This window comes from Anolis sagrei, chromosome 4 (assembly GCF_037176765.1).
Source record: "Anolis sagrei isolate rAnoSag1 chromosome 4, rAnoSag1.mat, whole genome shotgun sequence".
Lineage (NCBI taxonomy): Eukaryota > Metazoa > Chordata > Lepidosauria > Squamata > Dactyloidae > Anolis > Anolis sagrei.
The window spans coordinates 220,344,505-220,367,394 of NC_090024.1; the positions used below are offsets into that span (position 1 = coordinate 220,344,505).

At 37.5% G+C, this 22,890-nt stretch overlaps 1 protein-coding gene across 2 annotated transcripts in view; it reads right to left on the reverse strand.

Moving 5' to 3' along the window:
* The window catches only part of PREX1 (phosphatidylinositol-3,4,5-trisphosphate dependent Rac exchange factor 1), a 227,997-nt gene that overhangs the window by 23,818 nt on the left and 181,289 nt on the right, over positions 1 to 22,890 (reverse strand). For both annotated transcript variants that reach the window (XM_060772150.2, XM_067468184.1), the window contains exons 17-26: positions 19,432 to 19,524; positions 14,204 to 14,352; positions 12,936 to 13,021; positions 11,229 to 11,365; positions 9,460 to 9,631; positions 6,558 to 6,745; positions 5,478 to 5,639; positions 4,336 to 4,546; positions 3,606 to 3,882; positions 1,675 to 1,878 (exon numbers count right to left, since the gene is read on the reverse strand). In XM_060772150.2, the coding sequence (XP_060628133.2) occupies positions 1,675 to 1,878; positions 3,606 to 3,882; positions 4,336 to 4,546; positions 5,478 to 5,639; positions 6,558 to 6,745; positions 9,460 to 9,631; positions 11,229 to 11,365; positions 12,936 to 13,021; positions 14,204 to 14,352; positions 19,432 to 19,524 (1,679 nt within the window). The remainder of the gene's footprint in view (positions 1 to 1,674; positions 1,879 to 3,605; positions 3,883 to 4,335; positions 4,547 to 5,477; positions 5,640 to 6,557; positions 6,746 to 9,459; positions 9,632 to 11,228; positions 11,366 to 12,935; positions 13,022 to 14,203; positions 14,353 to 19,431; positions 19,525 to 22,890) is intronic.

Here is a 22,890-nt window from a genome sequence, read left to right on the forward strand (position 1 = left end):
CAGGTCTTGGTACTGGTTAGCTAAGAAACTGTTGACTGATTGCTAGCACTTTCCAAAGCAGTATATCCTATTCTCTTCTATCTCTGTCACACATTGTACATCCCTGAAATTGTTCCACATAAAACATACAACCACAAAGTCCAAAGAAGCATTTCTGTAATTCCTGGATACATGATTTCCCAAACATTGGGGCTGTGGCTAGTTTGTTTATTTCCAAATGCCTCAGACTGCTGGTGCCTGTTGATTTGAATCAAGCAAAGATCCTACCATCAGCACAGCATTTACTCTAAAGTCCAATTTATCTGTGTTCTCTGTGGATGAGTTGTTTGTGCACATAAGACAACAAATTATCAGTTCTGCAAACAACAGCTGCTGAACCAGTCTCAAATTAACCAGTGTGTGCTTCTGAAAAAACCCTCAAAAGATCCTCTCTTTCCAGCTGCTTCATTGGATAAAGGAGGAAATTCTCCCTTCTGACCTCACCTGACCTGCCTGATCACTGAGACCCTGCTGTAAGCTGATCCTGTGACAGACATGTGAACCATGACAAATTGTTGTGAACTCTGGACTGGATACACTTAAATTCATACCGTGCAAGCAATGATTAGGACTTGGTTTAAGAACACACTGTCTGATTGCCAATTGCTACTGTACAGCTGGAAAGGGAATCAGGCCCTAAGCACAACTTGGAAAAGTTACTTTTTGTACTATAATAATCATAATCCTACTAAGTGGCATGCTAGCGACTATCTGTGGGTTTCTGAATATAATAGCCCTTCTTTCAGCCCCACATCTTCCTGCAAGGACCCTCATCCAAGTATAAGACGAGGGGGGCTTTTTCAGCACTAAAAAAGGGCTGAAAACTATGCTAATACTCGAGCATATACAGTACATAAAATTAGGGACTGCTCTGTGCTCAAAGCAAAGCACATCATAGGTAATATCTATGTGTGATGATTAGTATTACAATATATTCTCTGATGCCTATGAACACCCACAGTGGATAGGAATGCCATAGTAGAGGGAGAAAACGGATTGTGTGGATAGGATAAGAAACACGTGACAGGCTTGGAATCACAGAATGCAATCACATATAAAGAAAATTAGCTCTCTCTTTTTAAAATGTACATATATACACCTATAGAGAAGGGAGTAGAGTATAGTAAGAAAGACACAAAACTCTGAGTCTCCATGAGGTTATTTTTCTCAACATCAGGCTCACAGGATCACTAGTAGTCCACAATACAATTGAACAATGTGCTCCAATTTATAAAGAAAGTAACAACAACAACAATTAAACAAAGTTGAGGACATCATTACACAATGGGAAATCAGTTCTGTAGCGCTCATCCATTATCAGCATTTTTATGGCAATTTTCATTTTTTTAAAACTCATTTAGTTTGCAAACTTACCTGTCAGAATAACTAACAATTCTTAAGCATGTAGAAACCTGTCTCTTACTTTCATTTTGTCCACTTTTGATAGGTATGTAACCATTCAACTTCACAAGTATGGGAAATGATGAACCTGAAGCGCATGCTCAAGCTGGTTTCATACATTTTAACATCCTATTGTGGAACTGGGTACTTATTTGATCCCATGTGAATATTGACCCCATTCTTCCCAATATCCAAACAAAATGGCTTTAAAACAGCATCCTTGACTAAGCTCACCTGTAGGAATCTCTGTAACTCATTGTATCATGTCCTGAGTCTTCCTGGTCCTCCTCAGTTACTTTGAAACAAACCTTCTTCATGCCATGCTCTGTTTTGTCAATATCATTGTCCTCTGTGACCAAGGATGTGGGGGGTACGCCTTCTGTAGAGCGAGGCTCACCTAATTCTGCTTCTGTAGGTTCAGTAATGGTTGATAAAAGCCTGTGGATATACAAGGTACTTTAGTGAGAAAAATTCACAAAAGGCTCCAGAAATTAAAAGAACATCTCTGCTGCAAACACAGATATTTATTAGAGACTATACACCAGGTACCAATTCCTTCGGCTTAGATAGGACTTACTTTGTGGTGGGACCCTGGTGTAGAACTATCTTCCTAGAAACATTTAGCTGGATGACTACTCACTTATTTTTAGTTATTAATTTAATAATTTCACTCCCAAATGGATTCAATGAATGATGTTTTAGCTCTATTTTTATTGCCAAATATTGCTGTTTTATTTTTTATTGTTACTATGTTAAACTTTTATTCTTTTGCAATCTTGGATATTTTGTACTAACAAGGTAAGGTAGAAATGGTAGAAATGGTTGGATAGACAGGTTAGTCTCTCATGAGAGATAATGTAATTAGGAATGGTAGACACCTCGACTGACTCTTACTCCATGGATATATCGTTAAGAGTGCATCTCTAATAGATTTCAAATGTTGCACACTGATAAAATTCAGGATGTAAAGACATAGTCAGGATGATATTACAGATTAAATAACTCTGATTTATTACTTTAATATATAGTCAATTTTAACATTAAGAGAGGGAAATCTATAGCAACGGAAGGAGGTCTAAGTGAAGCCAAACATATACTTTATTTCAATAGAGTAACAACAACAATAGGATTATAGATATTTCCCAGGGAAAATGCAGTAAGGAATTTCAGATCAAAACTATTCACTGTAATAAATTATACAGGCATAGCTCTACTTTCCTATAGAGCAAAGTAAAATGTAACAGCTGACATTTAAAAAGGCATGAAATCAAGATTACAACTGCATCTATCACTGTCTAACAGTAGGGGGCCTTTCACTGTCTATTTACTATCATTCTTTAATGGGATCTCATTGAGCACGAACTCTTACTAATTTTCTCAGATGTACTGAATTTGATAACCTGTAATCAAGATCATCTTTGTGCTTCAACCTGGTGATTTCAACAATTGATTCAAGCCAAAGAGTTAAAAGCTCAGTTCATCCTAAGACAGTATTTCATAGCAGTGTGAAGAATTTTACTTGAAACATATTCATTCAGAGTTCAATGCGAAAGAAAGAAAAGCAAGTCAAACAATTCAACTGAAATCTGATAATGAGATGCAAAAACAGGTGCTAGACTCCTCCTAATTCTTCTGCCCTTTAACATGACCTTCTTCTGTAAGATCTATATATATATATATATATATATATATATATATATATATATATATATAGACATCTTAACTGCGTTCATGGTAGCCAAAGATTGAAGGTTTCAATCTGGTTTCCAATTAGTGAAGCCTAAACTGGAGTTCCTAAACTTGCTGCCTTACAATTACCATAGCTATAAATCACTTTGCATTCTGATGAGGTGTGACAGGCAGGTATAAGTAAAGATCATCCTCCTCTTCCTCCTAGCCAGCCTGGACTATGATCAGGATGGTAGGATCTTGCTGAACTGCCCCAGAAAACAAAAGAAAACCTGGTTGGTATCAACCATGGTTAATGTCAATGACAATAGTTCAGAAAGGTTTGAGGTCAGAAACCAGAAGAAATGCCAGATTCTACCTTTCTCCTTTTTGTCAATTAAAACCCTGGGAATATTTCACCTATGGCATAATCTGAATACCTGTCTTCCAAGCCAAACTTTCCTATACAGTTCTGTTCAAAAGGCACATCAACTCACTTATTGATTTGAAAGACGTATTGCTTCATTTCCTTAACTGCTACTTCTAATTTGTTGAAGAGTTGCAAGTAGGAGTCTTGTATCTCCCGATCCTCTTGCTTCAACAAAAAGGCAAGACCTCTTTCCTCTGGAGCTGCTCCTCCATTCTCTTGGCCATAGAAACCATCATATTGTCCATGCAGGGTGAGATCCTCATTTTCTGGAACCAAACATCTCCATGATGGCGCGGCCATGGTGGTTATGCAATGCTGAGTGTATGAGACTGGATTCAAGGTTCCTGTTGAACATCAACAAATGCTCATTTCTTAAAGTACCAGTGTTTAAAACAAGGATCTTTTGAATACTTCTGCATGCTATCTATTGAACTGCTTTGCAAATATAGCTGGAAACAATTAGTTATTGTAAAATTAGCCACTTCTACTAAAAACAAAATAAAATTGAATACTCTTGGCCCAAGAATTGTACACTTCTCTCAAGGGTGATCATCCTCTTCCACCAAGTATATATCCTTATTGTGATAAGGATGAAGTGCATTTGTTTATTTGATGGAGTATGTCAAAAGTACTTCATTTATTTTCTAGACTATGGAAAATCTTTACTCCAAGATAAATGAAATAGAAATAGTTGGTTCAAGTTGAAAGTGTGAAAGCTTGTCTGGCCTTCTGGAGTTTGGCTTTGATCTATATTATACATCAAAAGTGACATTACAACTCTGAGAGTTGGTGAGTACCTTGTTCTGGATCAAGTCCAATAATTGAAGGCTTCCTTCCAATGCGAATGCTGAATGACCTTCCCATTGAGGTAGTGTTTTTGGGATATGACACTTCCATGAGGTTAATGTGGCAGTTGGTGGGGCAAAAATCCATGCTACTCAGGGAGTGAAGATCTGTTGTAGCTCGTTTGAAGGATGGGCTCACCTTTGCTTTCAGCTCATCTACAAACTAGAGAATGAAAAACATTTATGCAAACATATAAATAGTCTGGTCTTGAAGCCTTCTCATTTTTTTTCTACCAGCAGCTCCAGAGATGGAAAAACAAAGTTCTGTTTCCAATTTTTCACAAAATTTCTATTTCTTCAAATTTCTATCTGGTTTGTCAAAGAAATCAAGATTCTCACAGAGACTAAGAGAAATTAAAAATGAGATAACACTATATAACACAGTGTAGACAAAGCTTTTTCTCCAGAGGAAACAATATTTATCTGCAGAAAGATCGTTTCCTGTGCAGAAAATAGCTGTTTAGTATCCAAAAATGCTACAATGAGAGAATCATTTTGTTTTTGAAAAATTGCATGCATTGATTTGTATAGAAAACAACATTATCTACACACGAAACAACATTTAAAAAAAACCAAGTGAAATTTGCACAAAGGAAGTTCTGAATTGTTAATAGGCTTTGAAAACAGTGTGGTTGTTGAAACCTTTCTCACAATGGGGAGGAAAATTGCTAAAATTACTTATTGCTTCCTTCAAAATGGAATATGTCAATGAATTACATCTCTTGAGTATGCAAGGTTCCTGACAAATAATTATTTTTGTCCCTACTGCTCATACCCATCAACTGATGCTAAAGAAAAGACCTTGACTAAAGGGAGTAAAATATTTTTCTTTGGCTCTAGCAGTAAAAATGCAGCATTACCGAATATTCTACCTTTCAATGAAGCCCAAAATATACTTCATGAACATGTTACCTTACTTAGTTAAATTGTAGGACTAGCCATGATTTCACAATCAGATATTTACAGTCTTCCTGAAAATAATGTCATGCACAAGATCCTCTATCATCCTCCTTAATGGGAATTGGAAAGTATTCTATATGAAATTATTTTCTGTAGACTAGCAAGGCAACAAATTGTCAGAAATGTTATCATACCTCTTGATAGCAGGCAACTCTTCTGCTAATGCTCTCAAGTTTTGTATCACAAATTTGCCGGAACTCATACTGTGGCATGTTCACCACAGCATTGCTCAGGGACATGAGCCTCCTGCAGTTCCTCACAAAGTAGCTATCATCTGTAGCAAATGCCTCTAAAATCTAAAGGAGGAAAAATCAATAATTATGCTTGACATGAACCTAGTGAATATGAAGCAAGACTCATCAAACTTCAAAGGCAAATGCAAGAAGACTGTACATGTTCTATGAAGTGAACATGTTCTATGCTTCTTAGGGTGCATAGTGCATATCTACACTCCTGCAGAAGTTAACAACAACTTTAATGTTATACCCTGCCACCATCTCCCCAAAGGGACTCAGGGCTGCTTACATATGGGACAAAATACCCACAAGACATAAACACAAAACAACCCATTAAGGAAAAAACATAATTAAAATAAGAGCATAGAAAAATATAACAACCTAGATAAAAACACAATTAAATAAAACATTGAAACTCAATCAAAACAAAAACTAATGACCAGTAATACAGTGAGCATGTCCAGGCTATAAAAAGTCTGGTCATGGGATAGTGCAAACAGTGTACCATAGGGCCAGGGCATTGGATAAAGTGCAAAGAACAACATATTATCAGGCAACCTAGGGCATTTTTAACTAGGGATTAGGCATTCTCAAATGCTAGATGAAGCATTCAGGTTTTCAAATCCCTGCAAAAGGAGAGCAGTGTGGGGGCTTGCCTAATCTCCCTTGGGAGGTTGTTCCAAAGTTCGGGGGGCCACCACCAAAAAGGTCCCCTCCTTCGTCCCCACCAACTGTGTTTGTGACAATGGTGGGAGCGAGAGGAGGTTTGGAATGCTTTTCCTCTTCTGGTAACTTCTGAAAATCTTACAAGCAATTATGTTGCCAGCACACCAGCAGAGGGGTCTTTTAATGACATTAGTGTCCTTATATGTTCTTATTAAAATGTGTTGTTCCATTTAAAAATGTTATCTGTCATAAGCCTAGAGAGATGAGAGAGAAAATGAAGTACGGATAAGTATATTGTAGAAAAGTATAAACCTTTGCTGTGACATTGAAGCACCCCTTTGGCTCAATGATCTTCTCTAGGACGAAGGACTTGATCCCAGCAGTGCTGACGTATTCATACACAACACCATGTTCCAGGTGGACATTGTCCACTGTTAAGCTGATAAGAGGAGTGTCTTCTTTGATTATCAAAGGAGAGCTGAAGGTCTGAAGGGTCAAACCTGGAAGAAAAAGTTTAATCATTATAAGAGTGCACAGCCAGAAACAAGGAAAATAGCCATAGTTTGTTAAATAGTATAAACTCATTATCAGAACCCTTGGAGCAATACAAAAAGGGCTTGTATTCGTAGAGGGAGGAGGTCTGGAACTAGCTGCATCAAATATCAGGAGAAGGTTAATTATCTTCCATCTGTCACTGATTTAAATATCCCGGTGTCCTCTCTGCATTTCTGAGCTTCATAAAGAATAACCTCAAGAGTATTTAATGTACACGGTGCTCAAACAAACTGATATTCAAATAGGCTGACACCACGATATGAACAATTTCCTTCCCATTCCAAAAATAGTCAGAACCCCTAGGAATATGTGTGTTCCAGAAAATTGCTGTTTGTGTTAGAAAACACAAGAAAGAATTTAAAGGGAAAAACTAGCCAATTTATGACAGAATGGAAACATGAATATTCATGAGGTTTTAAAATGTGAGTATGACGGGTGAACTTTAAAAGCCCTCTTCCCTTCTGCTCAGTCAACAAAATTGCTTGAAATCCTGACAATAGTATTTCCTACAGCTAGAAAACATCAAAGCAATTTTGAAAAACTTGAAATGTTCTGCAAAAGGATGTTATAGGCAATATGAGGCATGAGGGAATAGCCATAAAATAACTTAGTATCCTATCTTGCAAACTCCTAGTATCAAATTCAAAGCATGTAACTTCTATTTAAATTTGTATTCCACCATTCCTTTAAGGAGCTCAACCCCACTCCATTTTATTTCCACAATAAATCTGTAATGGAAATTAGTTTTAAGAAATTGAGATTATAAGCCAATCACCTGAATGAATGTCTGAGTGGATATCACAATCTGATTTTTCTGCTCTGCAATTAAAGGCCCCTACTCCAAAAAGTTTTTAATCTGTATCATTGCATGTATATGTTTTAACAGAGCCCCCGGTGGCACAGGAGGTTAAACCACTGAGCTGCTAAACTTGTTGACTAAAAGGTTGCAGGTTCAAATCGGGGGAGCAGCATGAGCGGCATAAGCTTCCATTGTCAGCCCCAGCTTCTGCCAACCTAGCAGTTCAAAAACATCCAAATGTGAGTAGATCAATAGGTGCCGCTCCAGTGGGAAAGTAACAGTGCTCCATGCAGTCATGCCGGCCACAGACCTTGGTGGTGTCTTTGGTTTAGAAATGGAGATGAGCACCAACTACCAGAGTCGGACACGACTGGACTTAATGTCAGGGGAAAACCTTTGCGTTACAGTTACCTATGTGTTTTAACTGTTTTATAATTTGAAATGATATTTTTGTTTATTTCTATGTATAATGCGGCATTGAATTTTGCCATACTTTGTAAGCCACTCTGAGTCCTCTTTGGGGTGAGAAGAGTGGGGTATAAATATAGTAAGTAAGCAAATAAATAAATAAAATGCAGTATACATCCTATACTGTACCTCGTATCTTCCGAAATATTCTGAAATTAGGCTAAAGCATGAAGATATGTTGAATTCACCAGTTACCAGAAAGGTTAGAGATCTGAACTTAAAGCTTTTTCCTCAATAAATCAACAACACTCTCTTCTTATCTCTCTCTTTCATTTCTCATTTGCTTACCCCATACTGATTTAAATCTATGGGCCAAGCAATAGATGGTGCTATTATGGAAAAGAATAATAGGTAAATCTTCAATAAATTCCCACTTCTAAAGGTTTGCTGTATAACATAATTCCTTTTAGAATGAGCTCACATAAGTGAAATGTGAAATATGAAATCGGACCTATATACCCTGGATAACCTCCTCCTTTGTCATTTTGGCCAGTTCCTTCTCATGCCACAGCTGACTGAGCTGGCATCCTACGTGGCACAATTTAGTAAAGAAAAAAAGGTTACCCAGTGTGATATATGCTGACCACAAGCCAAGATGCTATGCAATTATGTTGGTTTGTGGTGTGAATCTGCAGCTGCCAAGTCAATTATCCTGTACCATCCCATCTGCAGGCCTGGAGACTTTTCTGCACCACATGACTAAGTTCAATCCAAACAGACACAGTGTTCTGGAGAATAACTCTGCCTATCCTGCAGTAGTATGAGAGGCATTAAAGGTGCTCTTGAGTTATCAAGGAGCTGCAGAATGGGGAAAAAAACTTCATGTGTCTTTCCTTGCAGACTCCTCCGCCAGTGCCACACACTTTACTTAATAAAGCAGCAGATCACAGATGCACTGGCTGGGGAAAGGTCCAACACATCTCCATAGTGCCTGTTCTGAAGCATCAAATGATTCAGCTATACATAATAATATATAATAATATATAACTCAATAATTACAAATAGATATTGTCTAAGGATGGTTAGCACTTTCCAAACGAACATGCAACCTGAAAAGCAGTACTGCAATATCTGCACTTCTCTGAATTTGTAAGGCAGTTTGCCAATAAAATGAAAAATGAACAAAAATAAGTGTCCTGGGAAATGTGCAAAACACACATATTTTTGGTGAAAGTAACACAGAGTTATGTGTTGTATTAGAAAAATTGTTCAAAACTGTTTATGCTGTGATTTTTTTAAAAAAATGTTAATTATGAGGAATTGGAATAAAAATGTGTACAAAAATGCACAGCAAAGTTGTTTTTTTTAAAGCATTCAATATCAAACAACCTCCCCTGGGCCAAGTAACCATACCTGCCAAATCAGTTGCAATGATTTGGGGTTTTCTCTTACCTTCTTCTTGTTGGCTATCATTAAAAGGATCAAGGTCAGCATTTTCTTCAATTGAGAGCTCTCCTTTACAAGACTCAGAATGACTTCCATTTAGGTATGAGTTTGAAGCTGCCTGCTGAGCTCTGTCCTCTTCAGCATCTTCAAAGGTCCGGTAAACCCACTGGTAGAAACCCTTTCAAGAAAATAGTAATGTTAGGGAGTCACACTTGTTGAAGTACACTGTGCACTGGCTTTAGCAAGGTACCCTGAAAGAATGATCCAGTCGGTTATCCAGAAAAAAATGCTGATTACATCTGTCAGCTCAGTCATTTGCCATTGCCATAATCCAACCAACTTGGAGGATCTAAACCAGTGGTTTTCAACCTGTGGGACCCTAAATGTTTTGGCCTTCACCTTACAGAAATCCTAATAGCTGGTAAATAGCTGGGATTTCTGGGAGTCGTAAGCCAAAACACCTGGGGACCCACAGGTTGAGAACCACTGCTCTAGACTGAAAAGGGTTGAGAACAACTGATCTAGATCCACAGGTTGAGAACCACTGATCTAGACTGAAAAGGGCTGCCTTATAAAAAAACAGTCCTAAGAATGTATTACTGCAGCCATGCATACGTTTCCGTGTTACTGTTGCCTTTGATTCTCTAATCCTTCTCTCTAGGCAGTCCAAATTCATCATCTACAGCTATTCTGATTCTGTTCTCTGTTCAAGATTTACCTTTTAAGAGGTCTAGATGCTTTACCTCCTACTTTGGCAGAATATTTAAAGTGACATCCCGTATACTGAGGGTCCCAAGCTCATAGCCTTGCATGCTGGCAATGCACACATGTACTTGTGAGTGAATGAAAGAAAGTTCTTGTGACCAAACTAGTGTTATTTTCTTAAACAGTGGGCAGGATCATCAAATGTGGGATGATGAAGCATGAGATGGTTGAGTAGCCTTTCTTTTTAGGTTGTGATCCTATTAAAACTATTATATTTCAAGAGGTTAGTTATCCTGGCCAATGGTACCAATAGCAGCTTCCTTCTTGAAATGAATGTGACCTTCAGGAAAAGGTTAAATATCTCTCCATCCATCCCATAATTCCAAACTCTCATCACTCTGCCCTATGGCTGCTACTTAAATTACAAACGCCAAATATGTCAAATCTTATAGATCATCTGACTTTAGCTCTCTGTGAAAAAGATATACTGCAAGTGACACATGATTTTATATCATTCGCTACAAAAGAACAGGAATCACATTTTATTAGTGGATTCCCTTTGTTAAAACATTTCGGAATCAGCCATCTATGAGATAATTTGGTTTAAGGGTGTAGTGAGAGGAATCAATAAGTAAGAAATATAAATTGCACTCAACTTCACTGCAGAGGACAGCAGATTTCAAAGTCAAGCCAAGATCTAATGGATGGTGAGTAGCCAAGCTTTGCCTTCAAACAGCAAAACAACAATATTCTATTGATTTTATAAGAAGGAGTGTTTAAAAAGCAAATTCTATTGTTTATCACTAGGGCTGTTTCTAGTAACTAAGGGGAAAGCAATCTGATGCTGTATGAATAGGACTACTTGTGGCTGACAGGAATTCACGCTGTTCTACTTTATATGAATACTAAGTACCCTCCCTGGATCATGACAGGATTAATTCAAAGCAGATTTATTCAGAAGCCTAGTTTCAAAACAGCATGAAATATTTTCGGTCTCCCCTGCCATGTCTCCCAGTCACTGTAAGAAAACACCCAACTCCCTAATCAGCTTTACACACCCATGAGCTCACCAGAAATTCCTGTCGTCTGTTCCTATATGATGTAAAATGCTCCAGAACCTCAGTGTAGTTTTCATTCATCATGTTATTTCCATTCACTTTCAGAACACACTGTCCTGGATGAAGCCCCACAGCTGCTGCTTCAGAGCCTAACAAATGGACAAGAAAGGACTTAAGAATATATGACAATCCGGTGATGGAAACCAGATTTTGAACACAGGAGTAGTGAGTGCAAAGCTGGCTCTACCATTAGGTAACAACATCAAGTGAGAAATATTGTTGTTGTTAATTTATATAGCACTGTCTATGTACATGGTGCTTTATGAGTTAAACAGCCAAAAATGTAGCCCTCCCAAAGGTATATAATCTAAAATATATGTACACACATACAGAGGTAAGGAAAGAATAAGAAATAATGTTATTGTTGATTTATATAGCACTGTTTATGTACATGGTGTTTTATGAGTAAAACAGCCAAAAATGTGGTCCTGCCAAAGGTGTATAATCTAACATACAGAGGTAAGGAAAGAATAATAAAAACATGAAATACAATATAAGCTATGTAAAAATAGGTATCTAGATAGAATAAAAAGCACATATAAAGAAAACTGATAGTCAAAATATACAAAAGTATAAAGCAATATTAAACTTAAATTTCAAAAGCTTTGCAAAGCAAGAACATTTTAAATTGAGATTTAAAAATAACAAAGGAAGGAGCAGTACACAAATGTTCAAGTAGCAATTCCAAGAGAATGAACCAGAGAGTGAAAAACGATGAAACTGAGACAAGTAAGAAAAACCCTTGTTTGGATAAGAAGCCTAAAGAGTTTACCAGACTTGACCAGGCTGTAAAAAGAAATAAAGACTGAAAGATGTGGGGAGCTAGGCTGTGTAGGGATTTTGAAGATAAAAACAAGACACTTGCACAAAATCCTAGAAAAAAATGGGTAAGCAATGAAGATTTAACAAAAGTGGGGTAATATGGTCAACATGGAAGGCCAATAAGTTAATCTAAGCAACAAAATATTGAAGGGAAAGCAGGAGACTTAGGTAAGACAGCAGAAGATCGAATAAGGATTATATTGATAAAGGCAGGAAATGTGTTAGCAGGGGAAAGAAAAAGAAAAGACCTGATTTTGGCACAGTTATTTTTTTTTAAAAAAAAACCCTGAGCAACAAAAAACAAAGAGTAAAAAATGCGAGTGTGGAGAAGAGCAAACTACAGACCACCTGCTGCAATGCAACCTGAGCCCCGCCACATGCACAATGGAGGAGGTCCTCCTTGCAGCAACACCAGAGGCACTCCAAGTGGCCAGCTACTGGTCAAAGGACATTTAATCAACTACCAAGCTTGCAAACTTTGTGTTTTGTTTGTTTGTTTGTTTGTTTGTTTGTTTGTTTGTTAAACAAATGCAGTGCAACTGTTTGGTCTGCCCCTGACACGATAAATAAATAGCTACTTATAAATCCTACTTAATTTGTTATCCTTGCTTTTGCTTTAAAAAAAACTGGCATGTAGACTGGGGTTTATGGGATTTTGTACCCCATGAACCAAAATAGCTTTGCTGCCTTTGGAAATGGTAGTACAAACATCTGGAAGGCCACATCCCCCCACCCCACCCCACTGTTCTTCCTGTTTTGCAGAAATATCGCTCATCCATCAGCATAGACAGTGTGTATTCAGATCATCCATTCTGTGCCACATTCCCCTTTTCTCACCTCGTCCTACAGCATGAACATAAGGTGGTGCAACTCCTCGTATCTGGAAACACAACATTTCACTGCAGTCTGGGATTTTGATGATCCTTTAAAAAATAAAAATAAACATGAGGGCCGAGGGGGAAGAAAATGATCTTTATAGTTAAATTACCAGAATTTGGTTGTAAGCTATTCATTACCACAGCTCAGGAATGGCTTGAGTTTAGATTCTATTGGGAAAGGTCTATGACTAAAGTCAAACAGATGAACAAACATCTAGTATCCTAACTCAGACAGAAAAAAAAACCCAAAATAGTTCCAGAAAACAACCCAAAAACACAGCCTGTAATGAAGAAGGCACCCAATTAGCCCTCTCTTCCACCAGCAAAAATGTCACACTGGGACCTTTTTCATTAGTGGTGAATGTATGCTTCTCTTAACTCAAGATGGGCATGTGTTGAGTTTACAGGTCAATTTTAGCCCTGCTAGACTCTCAGCAGGTTGCAGAATCATTCCCAGTAGCAACTGGAAGTGATATTCCAGACGACCACAAGTCACTTCCAATCAATTTCTGGCTGGTTTAATAGCCTGGTGATTCAGAGTGTTTCACAGTACTTTTCCCAGCATTCAAAACTAGAAGGAAAGGAGATGGGGTTGAGCTAATTCCACACTGAGGTTCAGAGGATTCCTGAGGAGCTCAATAACTGCATGGGGCTCATCAAAGGGCCAAATCTGTACACTGTACAAATAAGTTGTACAATTCCCACCCCTCTTAAGTAAATATTATTTTCATGCTGTGAATTAATTATTCCCAAAGTCAATATTATTTGCATGTGGTGAATTATTTCCAATTGATTAAACAAATACTAAATAGTCTCTTTTTACAGTTAAAAGAAGGGCTTGAGTTAGTTTTTAATATCTACTTTTTATTATGCAGAACCAGATGATAAGGATGTAAAACACCTAAGCTTTGTATTCCAACTGAAACTTTTCATCACATGTTTAGGTTTTTGTTGTTGCATACCTTCAGCATAACTACAATTTATGGTGAACCAATCATAGAGTTTTCTTGGTGAGATTGTTTTCAAAGATGGTTTGCTACGACTTTCAACTGACTATAGCCTGCAGCACTCTATAGTCTCCCTTCCAAGCACCGGCCAGAACTAACTCTGCTGAGCTTCTGAGGTCAGACAGGATCTGGTGCTTTCAGCACATAATTACATGTTAACTGCTGAGAGTAAGCCTGCAATATCAACAAAAGACATAGCTATATGTTTTAGAAAACCTACTCTTTAGACTTCATTGCCACAAGAAGTCGAAGAGGTCTCCTGGAGCAGAAAGACTGGTTTAAGATGGTCTCCACCTCTTGAAATGGACGCAGGAATACTAGATCCTCATTCATTGAGTAAATTTTCCGTCCAACTTGTAAGCCAGCCATCTGAAATGACACATTAGACATTACAGAACACTGTTGATACTTCATCATTTGGACACAATGTGGCACAGGACAAATGGTTTTCAGTTTGGAGTTCTATGGATGATGATCAAGAACCTCTCAAGAAACAAAGCTATCTGAAAGACTCTTTTGTTGCCATCATCAATCTTCCTTGCAAGGGAGAGTTGGGTGTTCCAACTAGGTGTTCCAACTATATACTAGGCCAATGCTTCTCTCGCTATCTGAGGCGAGGGACTGTGGGCCACATCTATTACTAAGAATGCATAAAATGGAAAAGGGGGAAGAATTTGCCTTATCATCTTCCCTCAATATGTTTTATTAAGCATCACAAAATGGAAATTTTAAGAAAGGCAGAGGTTGGTGGAAGAAAACAATTGTTCCTTGGTGCATTTTGGCAGAAGCTTTAAAGTGGTATCTAGAAGCCTTGCAATATTTTTGTTTACTTGTGCATTTAAAGTATTATTTCTTCAATTTCTTTGCCAGTTGCTTGAGAGTTCTGGTTGCTTGAGTTCCAGTTAACCAAGAGTCTACTGTATTTAGTACAAGAAAATTAAGAAGTCCTGAAAAACAGAGGCTTTACTGGGTTCATGGTAAAGTATGTTCTCTTTTATTCAGTTATGCAATAATGAAGGAATTCCAGGACAAAGTGACTCTTGTATCTAAAAGGCATTGTAGAATTCCCTGGCACAAGACATCATGATAGAGACACCAGTTACAATGACTATGTACTACCTACAGTATAAATTGGTCTGGGCTGTCTAGGAGTCAGCAGCTGGCTAGGAGTCAGCTGCATTAAATCACCACTGACTGAAAGGTCATGAGTTTGAAGCCAGCCCAGGTTGGAGTAAGCTCTTGACCATTTGTCTAGCTTGCTGTCAACCTTTGCAGCCCAAAAGACAATTGCATCTGTCAAGTAGGAAATTTAAGTACCACTTATGCGGAGAGGCTAGTTTAACTAATTTATGATGCCATAAAAATCTCCAGTAGCGGGCAAAAGAATGAGGAAGTACTCCATTAAAGACTCAGTGTCACAAGTGGATGGTGAAGAGACAGCTCCCCCAGGTGGCCTGAATTCGAGCATACCCTCATGAAGCTGGAATGTTAAATTACCTCTGTGTTTGTCTATATGTTATGTGTCTGTGGCATTGAATGTTTGCCATGTACATGTGCATTGTAATCCACCCTGCAGGGTGAGAAGGATGGAACATAAGTACTGCAAATAAATAAATAAATAAATAAATAAATAAATAAATAAATAGGTTCCTAGAGAACTTGAGGCAGAAGAGACAAATTCTCCTTGGTGACTACCCCTAGGCTCTGGAAGCTCCTTCCTACAGAGACTTAACCAGGCATTGGCAAACTTTGGCCCTCCAGGGGTTTTAGACTTCAACTCCCACAATTCCTTACAGCCTCAAGGGGGAAAAAAGAAGGCTGTTAGTAAAAAAAATGAAGGCTGTTAGTAATTGTGGGAGTTGGAAGTCCAAAACACCTGGAGGGCCAAAGTTTGACCATGCCCGGACTAGGCTGAGTCTCTCCTTGCTCTTCTCCCACTGACACACAAATATTTGTTTCATTACAATTGTTTTCAAAAACTTCCAAAGAAAGAATTCTCAATGTAGTGCTGCACTACTTTTAATTGTACTGTTTCGAAACTTATTTCACTATTGTTTTTACTTTTTGGCAGTTAAAATTCATTCTAATAACATCTTAATGTTATGGGATACCCGAAGCCATGGATAATAGTAAACCCTTTATATTCATTATATATGGGCCAGAAGAATACAATAAAATAATACTGGAGTATCTAGAGAGGCCCAGAGACACTTCTGGAGGAGAAATAACTTTTGGAGCATGGGTAAGTGAAACCGGATATCAAATCTATGGATTTTGAGGCTGTACTATGTTTCTTTTAATTTGTAGACTGCCTTAAGCCCTGCTTTGGAGGGGTATGCTACAATTAAAAATGATGATGATAATAATGGTGGTGGTGATGGTGACAGTGTGATGAAGGTGAGATGAGATGATTTACATTGATATGGAACCTATAGGCTGTGTGAACAGGATGCTGGATTAGATAGTCTTTTATTCAGCATGGCTGTTTTGACTGTTCTTAAACCATAGTATAGTGTAGGACAAGAAACACTGTTCCATTGCCACTGAGGTTAAATAATAAAGAGATAATCTAGATATCAAAATGCGGAAGGAGGAAATTTCTACATACATGTACACCTTATAGGTTTAGAAGGAAACCAGAAAGATGGCACACAGAACTAATTCAGCAACTCTGCAAGTCACTTTTTAAATCAAGACCTTTTAAATCAGCAAAATGTTTGGAGAAAAATAGTATTTATATAAATGTTGACTTGTTCCTAACAAATTTAGAGTTTGTAGACGAGAACAAAGCATTGACTGAGACATGTTGGATACAGTTCCAAAGATACATTTTTGCTCCATGAGGGAATGCATTCGGAAGAAGAGAAACAAAAATAGAAAGTGAGCAATCATCATGGATTTTATCCAAACAGATTTTATAAAACAGGTTTCAAATGTCTCTGTCAGCTTCTGAGATCCCACAAAATGAAATAGTGATTTACAAATTTGTTTTTTGTTTCTTAAAATGAGTCCATGAGCAGGATTCGAATTAAACAAGCAAACAATCCTTGGATCTATTTATATTCATGGTTGTGTATAGAATTCCTCAGGAAATTCATACTAAAATTTCTGGAGAATTTAAGTTTTCATCAAAATTTACAGTAAATTTGTAGTCCTGATGGGGATATGCTTGAAAATCTGGGATAATGCCAGATGAATGCTAAGATGCCAGAAGAAAATGAAGATCTCCTTATCTGAGATTTAAGTTGTCATGCTCTGCCTTGTAGCCAACAAAACTAGAACAATGCAAAATAATCAGACCTCTGGAATAAATTGACCACTGTAACCGACATAATACAATTTTCTCTGTTTCTACAATTATACAAAATCAAAGCCATTATTACTTATGGGATATAATTTGGATGACGACAATGATGGATGGTTTTTTGTTGGGGGGTTTTTTTTTTCTGCTTCTGGGTTTGTTTGTTTGGTTTACAGATGGTCTTATTCACATGAAAGTCCAGAAATATCAAAACCCCAAGTTTATATCCTTGTTCCATCACTGCATATTTAATACCACAGCAAGCTATTTATACCAAAGATTTTTCCAAATGGTCTATAGCTGCTGCTTTGGCTCTGAACCATATTATGCTGAATAGCGCTATAGCAGCAAATTGCAATTAAAGTATTTTAATACAATAAAAGGTATTATTGCCCAGTTTCAAATCTAGTTGAAATGAGCTGACAGCCTTCCAACACATCAGAATTTGTATTTGGTTTCTGTCCATAGCAATATTTTGAGATCAAACGAGTGAAAGCAAGTTTTTCTTGGATAGTCAAGATAAGGATTCCTCAGAAAATGGTGTATTTTAGTAATTGCAAAACACAAACATACTTTTTTCAACAAAAAAAACAACCCTAAAATATTCTACAGGCCTTTGTCCAAAGAAAGGACAGGGAGATAATTTATAAGGCACTTGCTTACTGAGAGGTCCATATTAATAAAATATTTCATTGATCTAAGCAGACAACATTGGAGTTGCCAATAATTGCATGAAGAAGAAACATGGGGAATCTAGCAAAAGCAGTATTTTGAAAAGTTACTGCTCGGGGATAACTACTTCCAGAATTCCCCAGTCATCTTGTCCCTGGACACCACGCTCTACACAGGCCTTGCTAACTGCTAGAAGGAACTGCATCACAGAAACAAATACATAAGAATGCTAATCAAGACACATTTCCATTCTAGCAACAGACAAAGAACACAGAGAAATTAAAGTAGCTGTAAACATAATAGAAAAGGAAGCCTCCAGGTCACACTTATATTAGTCAAAGGCACACTCTCCATATGTCTTGGAGGTTTCCCCTTATCTCAATGATGATGCCCTCCCTCCCTCTCTCTCCCAAAACTGTTAAACCACAAGGATTGTTAAACCACAAACATGTGCCATGTCTAGCAGTGGATTTATTGCTGCTGTGTGTCTGCAACCTATCATGGGGTTTTCTTGGCAAGATTCATCCATTGGTCGTGTGTTAGTGTGTACTCGGGCTTTCTCTGAGGCTGAGAAAGCGTGACTTGCCATATTTAACTATATTTAACCCAGTAGGTTTCTATGCCCAAATTGAACTCTGTTCTAAAGAGCAGTGGTCCAACTACATCACACTTACACCTAAATGTAATTGTAATTTCGAGACAGAGTTCATCTGCTTACTTACATTGGGAACTTGGTATGTCAACACCTACATTTTGCTGATTCAAAGGGCTACATTAGTGCATTATACAACTAGTATAATGCCAAGTTTTTAAAACTTTGTTTGTGGTTTTTCCATACATTACAACTGTGTTCTCAATTATTTACACGTTAAGTAAATAAAAAACAAGTAACAACTGGAATCAGACAATCTAATATTGGCAGGTGAACCTCACACACTACCTAACTAGAGATCAGAGTCAGGATTTCCTGTAGCATTTAATTGTTAACTTCAAAGTAGTTATAAAGGGAAACTAATTTGAACAAGGAAATTGCTTTGGAGAAGTGGGTACTAAAGTCTTTAACCCTCTTTCATCGTATTCTATTTTCTTGATCTTAAAAGCCTTCCTGTCCTCCAATCAATAGTTTTTAGATCTGTCAGGAGGAAAAATAGAAGGCTCAGCCACTTCTTAGATTATGATGATGTGAACACAAGAGTTTTTGGATTGGCTCAATGTTCTATAAACCTGCATGCTGCACTGGCCAGAAGGCAGAGTACAAGAATGCTGTCATGGCACTTAATACAAGTATTCTACAAGAAACTATATTAAGGAATCAGAAAGCTTTCAATACACAAAGGCAATTTATTGCAAGATCGACTAAAGAAGATCTTCAGTTGCCATTACAATGAAATTGGACTTCTTTGTGTTACTGATGGGGCATTGCAAAGATCATTCCCCTTAATGCTAACAAATCTATATAAAACAGAAGACCTCACCTCTGCATGCGAGCCCCGGCGGACAGTCTTCACCACAATGATTTTGTTCTTTTCTTCTATCTCAAATCCATAATCATCTTCTTCTGGCAAAACCTGGGATGAGTGGGAGTAACAGCACATCAGAGATTAAACTATGACCTATTTAACAAAACAATTGGGTTTGGTTATGAATTATGCAAAAGTAAATGCTATCTGAGTATATTTCCCTCTTCATGAATATCAGTATCATCTTGAAACAAAAAATTATTTATTTACTTACTTACTATATTTATATACCACCTTTCTCACCCCTGGGTATGGGCGGATGACTCAAGGCAGTTTACAACATACTAAAGGCAAAAATTCAATGCCAACATACGTGTCAAAAGAAAAATCATAATAACTAAACACTAACATATAACTATAAATTAAAATAATTAAAACCATTAAATATAAGTCATAAACATTTAAATATTTTTAAAAAGCATTAAAAACATCTTGATATAAATATTAAGATCACAGGATCAAAAAATCGCACACCGTAACTGTTCCGATTGTCATTGCACATATTTCCTAATTATTCTTTGCATGGCATTGTTTTACTGGCCAAAGGCTTGGTCCCACAACTATGTCTGTGTTTTCTTTCTAAAGGCCAGGAGGGAGGGCATTGATCTAATGTCACTGGGAAGAGAGTTCTGGAGCCAAGGAGCCACCAATGGGAGGGCCCTGTCTCTCATCCCCACACTGGCAACAGAGGTGAAACCAAGAGCAGGGCCTCCCCAGGAGATCTTAAGCTCAGAAAAATTATGCATATTTTTCTGTCACTCCATATTAAAAATTGTCAATAACAAAAATTCTCAATTACATAATTATCAGAAGATAACAGTCTTCTTGAAAATATTCTACTTTACTCCACAGTAAAAAAATAAAAGTGTAAATTGTCAATAACCTAAACATCAGAAGATAACAAGTAATATTCTTCTTTAGTAAACCCTGCTCTTCTAAGTGACTACAGTTTTCATGTGATTGCTTGTTAAGTGGGGTTGCATTAGCTCAGGAAGAAATACAAAACAAAAATCTTAAGTGTGCATTTTGTAACAGTACACATTGAACTGAATGACAGAAAAGTCGAATCTAATCAAAACAACTTGAGAGCAAAATTAGACATGACAGGGACAGGCATGTGTTTCATTTCACTTTCTCTGCTCTAGAAAAGAGGAGGTGAAAATGTCTTTCTGCAATTGTAAAAAATGACACAAAAGAAAGAGACATTGGAGAATGTGCTTCTCCACCTTCATCTCCTCCTGCTCTGTCTAACTCTATTCCAAGCCCATTTCCCAGTATCAGAGAGCAAAAGGGAGAAAAGCTCCTGTAGAAGTCAGGGCAAACTCCCTCTCCTCTTCTTCTGGTTGCCACTGGGCACAAAAGACTACAGACAAAAGGGGAAAAAATCCAGACAACTGTGTCCTCTGCTCTCCTGTTGGTTAATATGGAGTCAGATCCGATTGTTTGAATTGTTCTACTCAAGTTGAGACCAACAATTGTTCATTCGTTCAGTTGTTTCCAACTCTTTGTGACCTCATGAACCAGCCCACGCCAGAGCTCCCTGTCAGAAATCCCAACAATAGGAATGAGGAAATTATCAGAACCCTGGATTGAAAACCATTTTATCAATATTTTAACTGCTTTTAAAGCATGTTGAGTGTTGAATTTGGAAAAAAAAACTCAATAAATTTGTCATACCACACATAGATCTTTCATAAATGCAATATTTTTATCACTTCACTTATTACTCAATTTCAATTGAGTGCGGATGCAGATGTTCCGGTGAGAATTCTTTTAGTGCTTTCAAATGGATTTTTTGTGTTCTATCTTGGCAAATTAAAGTGTTTTGAAAGTCTATTAGAAGACTTTAACCCCTTTCTTACTGTTTCTTCTTTACTCTCCAAAGAAATCTTACCCAGGCACATATTGTAAAATAAAAATATTCAAGTAAGTTATGAAAAAAAAAACCTGTACATGATGGAGCAAATTGAGTCATTTTTTGGATTTTGAATGCCAACTTCCAAAGCCCAGCATGTATTCCTTAAAAGGTTTTATGACTCTCAATTTTGCAGGCCCATGTTATTAAAGACAGGATTGTGTTCTGAATTGAATTGAAACTGGATGGGAAGCCCATCTCCTCTCCAGTTAGGCATTTTTCATTCTGAGAGGCTGAAAGGATCCCATGCTCAGGACCCTTGTTTTTCAAAGCCATTACATGAGGGCTTTAATTAGCTTTACAATTCAAACGAGATTCACATGGTGGAAAGCCCCAGGAAACCTTAACCCAGGGGTCAAGTGAAACAAAGCAAAGCACTTGTGATATTAAGTGTTGATGATTTACAGCAGGCCTAGAATAGCATCAATGGAAATAACAGTAAATTGCTTTTAGCCTCTTTTCACATACAAAAAGTAAGTTAAAAGAGTCTGACAAGATGAGCAAAGTGTATAAAGTGATGCATTATGGGACACGTGACTCAGTGAATGATGGCACCGTTTATTTATATATCAATTCAACTTCATGTGGTAAGGTACTTGTGCTTGTTTGCCTCTGTGTGTGCATGTGCCTTCAAATTGCCTGTTGACTCATGGCAACCCCATGAATTTCATATGATAGGAACAAAATACACAGTGATGATTTTGCCAGTTACTTCCCCTGAAATACTGCTTTCAACACCTGCTATTCATAGGTGGTCTCCCATCCACATAGTATTCAGAGCTGGCCTTGTTTGGTTTACTAAATGAGATGAAGTCTGGTGCCTTAGGAAAATTAGACCCACTAGATAGTAATACATGTAGCCTATTCAATCATTTTCAATATCTATTTGCATTTTAATGAAATTCACACCATATTAATGTAATGATTCAACTTCCAGTTCAATTCCTGTTAGGAAAAAGTGCCTCTCCGGGACTAAAATGGAGCAGAGGGCCTAAAAACATGACAAAATTCCTTTGTGCCTGCGAGAGAATATGGGGCGCAGTGACCAGACTACACTTCATTCACCTACTCCCTTGTATTTGAGATTATATGGACACTGTAACAACAACCACAACACTAGATTCTTAAGTGCTTATGGTCCAAACCAATTCTAACTGGATATAATCCAAAAGAGTTAATGTTTTCACATAATTTTCCACCTGTGTTCAAATGGGGACATGAATTTCCAAACTCCAGTGGGATAAACATGGATCGGGGCAGTTACAAATGTAACCTATGTGCACATCTGCATAAGCCACATGTGTGTAGGCCTGCTTTCGTGGGAATATCTCTCTTGCTGCATTGGAGCTAACAATTTTCAAAAATAGGAGCAGTTTCTAAAGTTGCTCCTGACACGACAATTTTTTTTTCAAAAATGATGGCAGTAGAGTCCAATTTGCTTTCAATAGGATTTTTGATTGGGTTTGCTGCAAGATCCCACTTAATATAGATGTCCAACA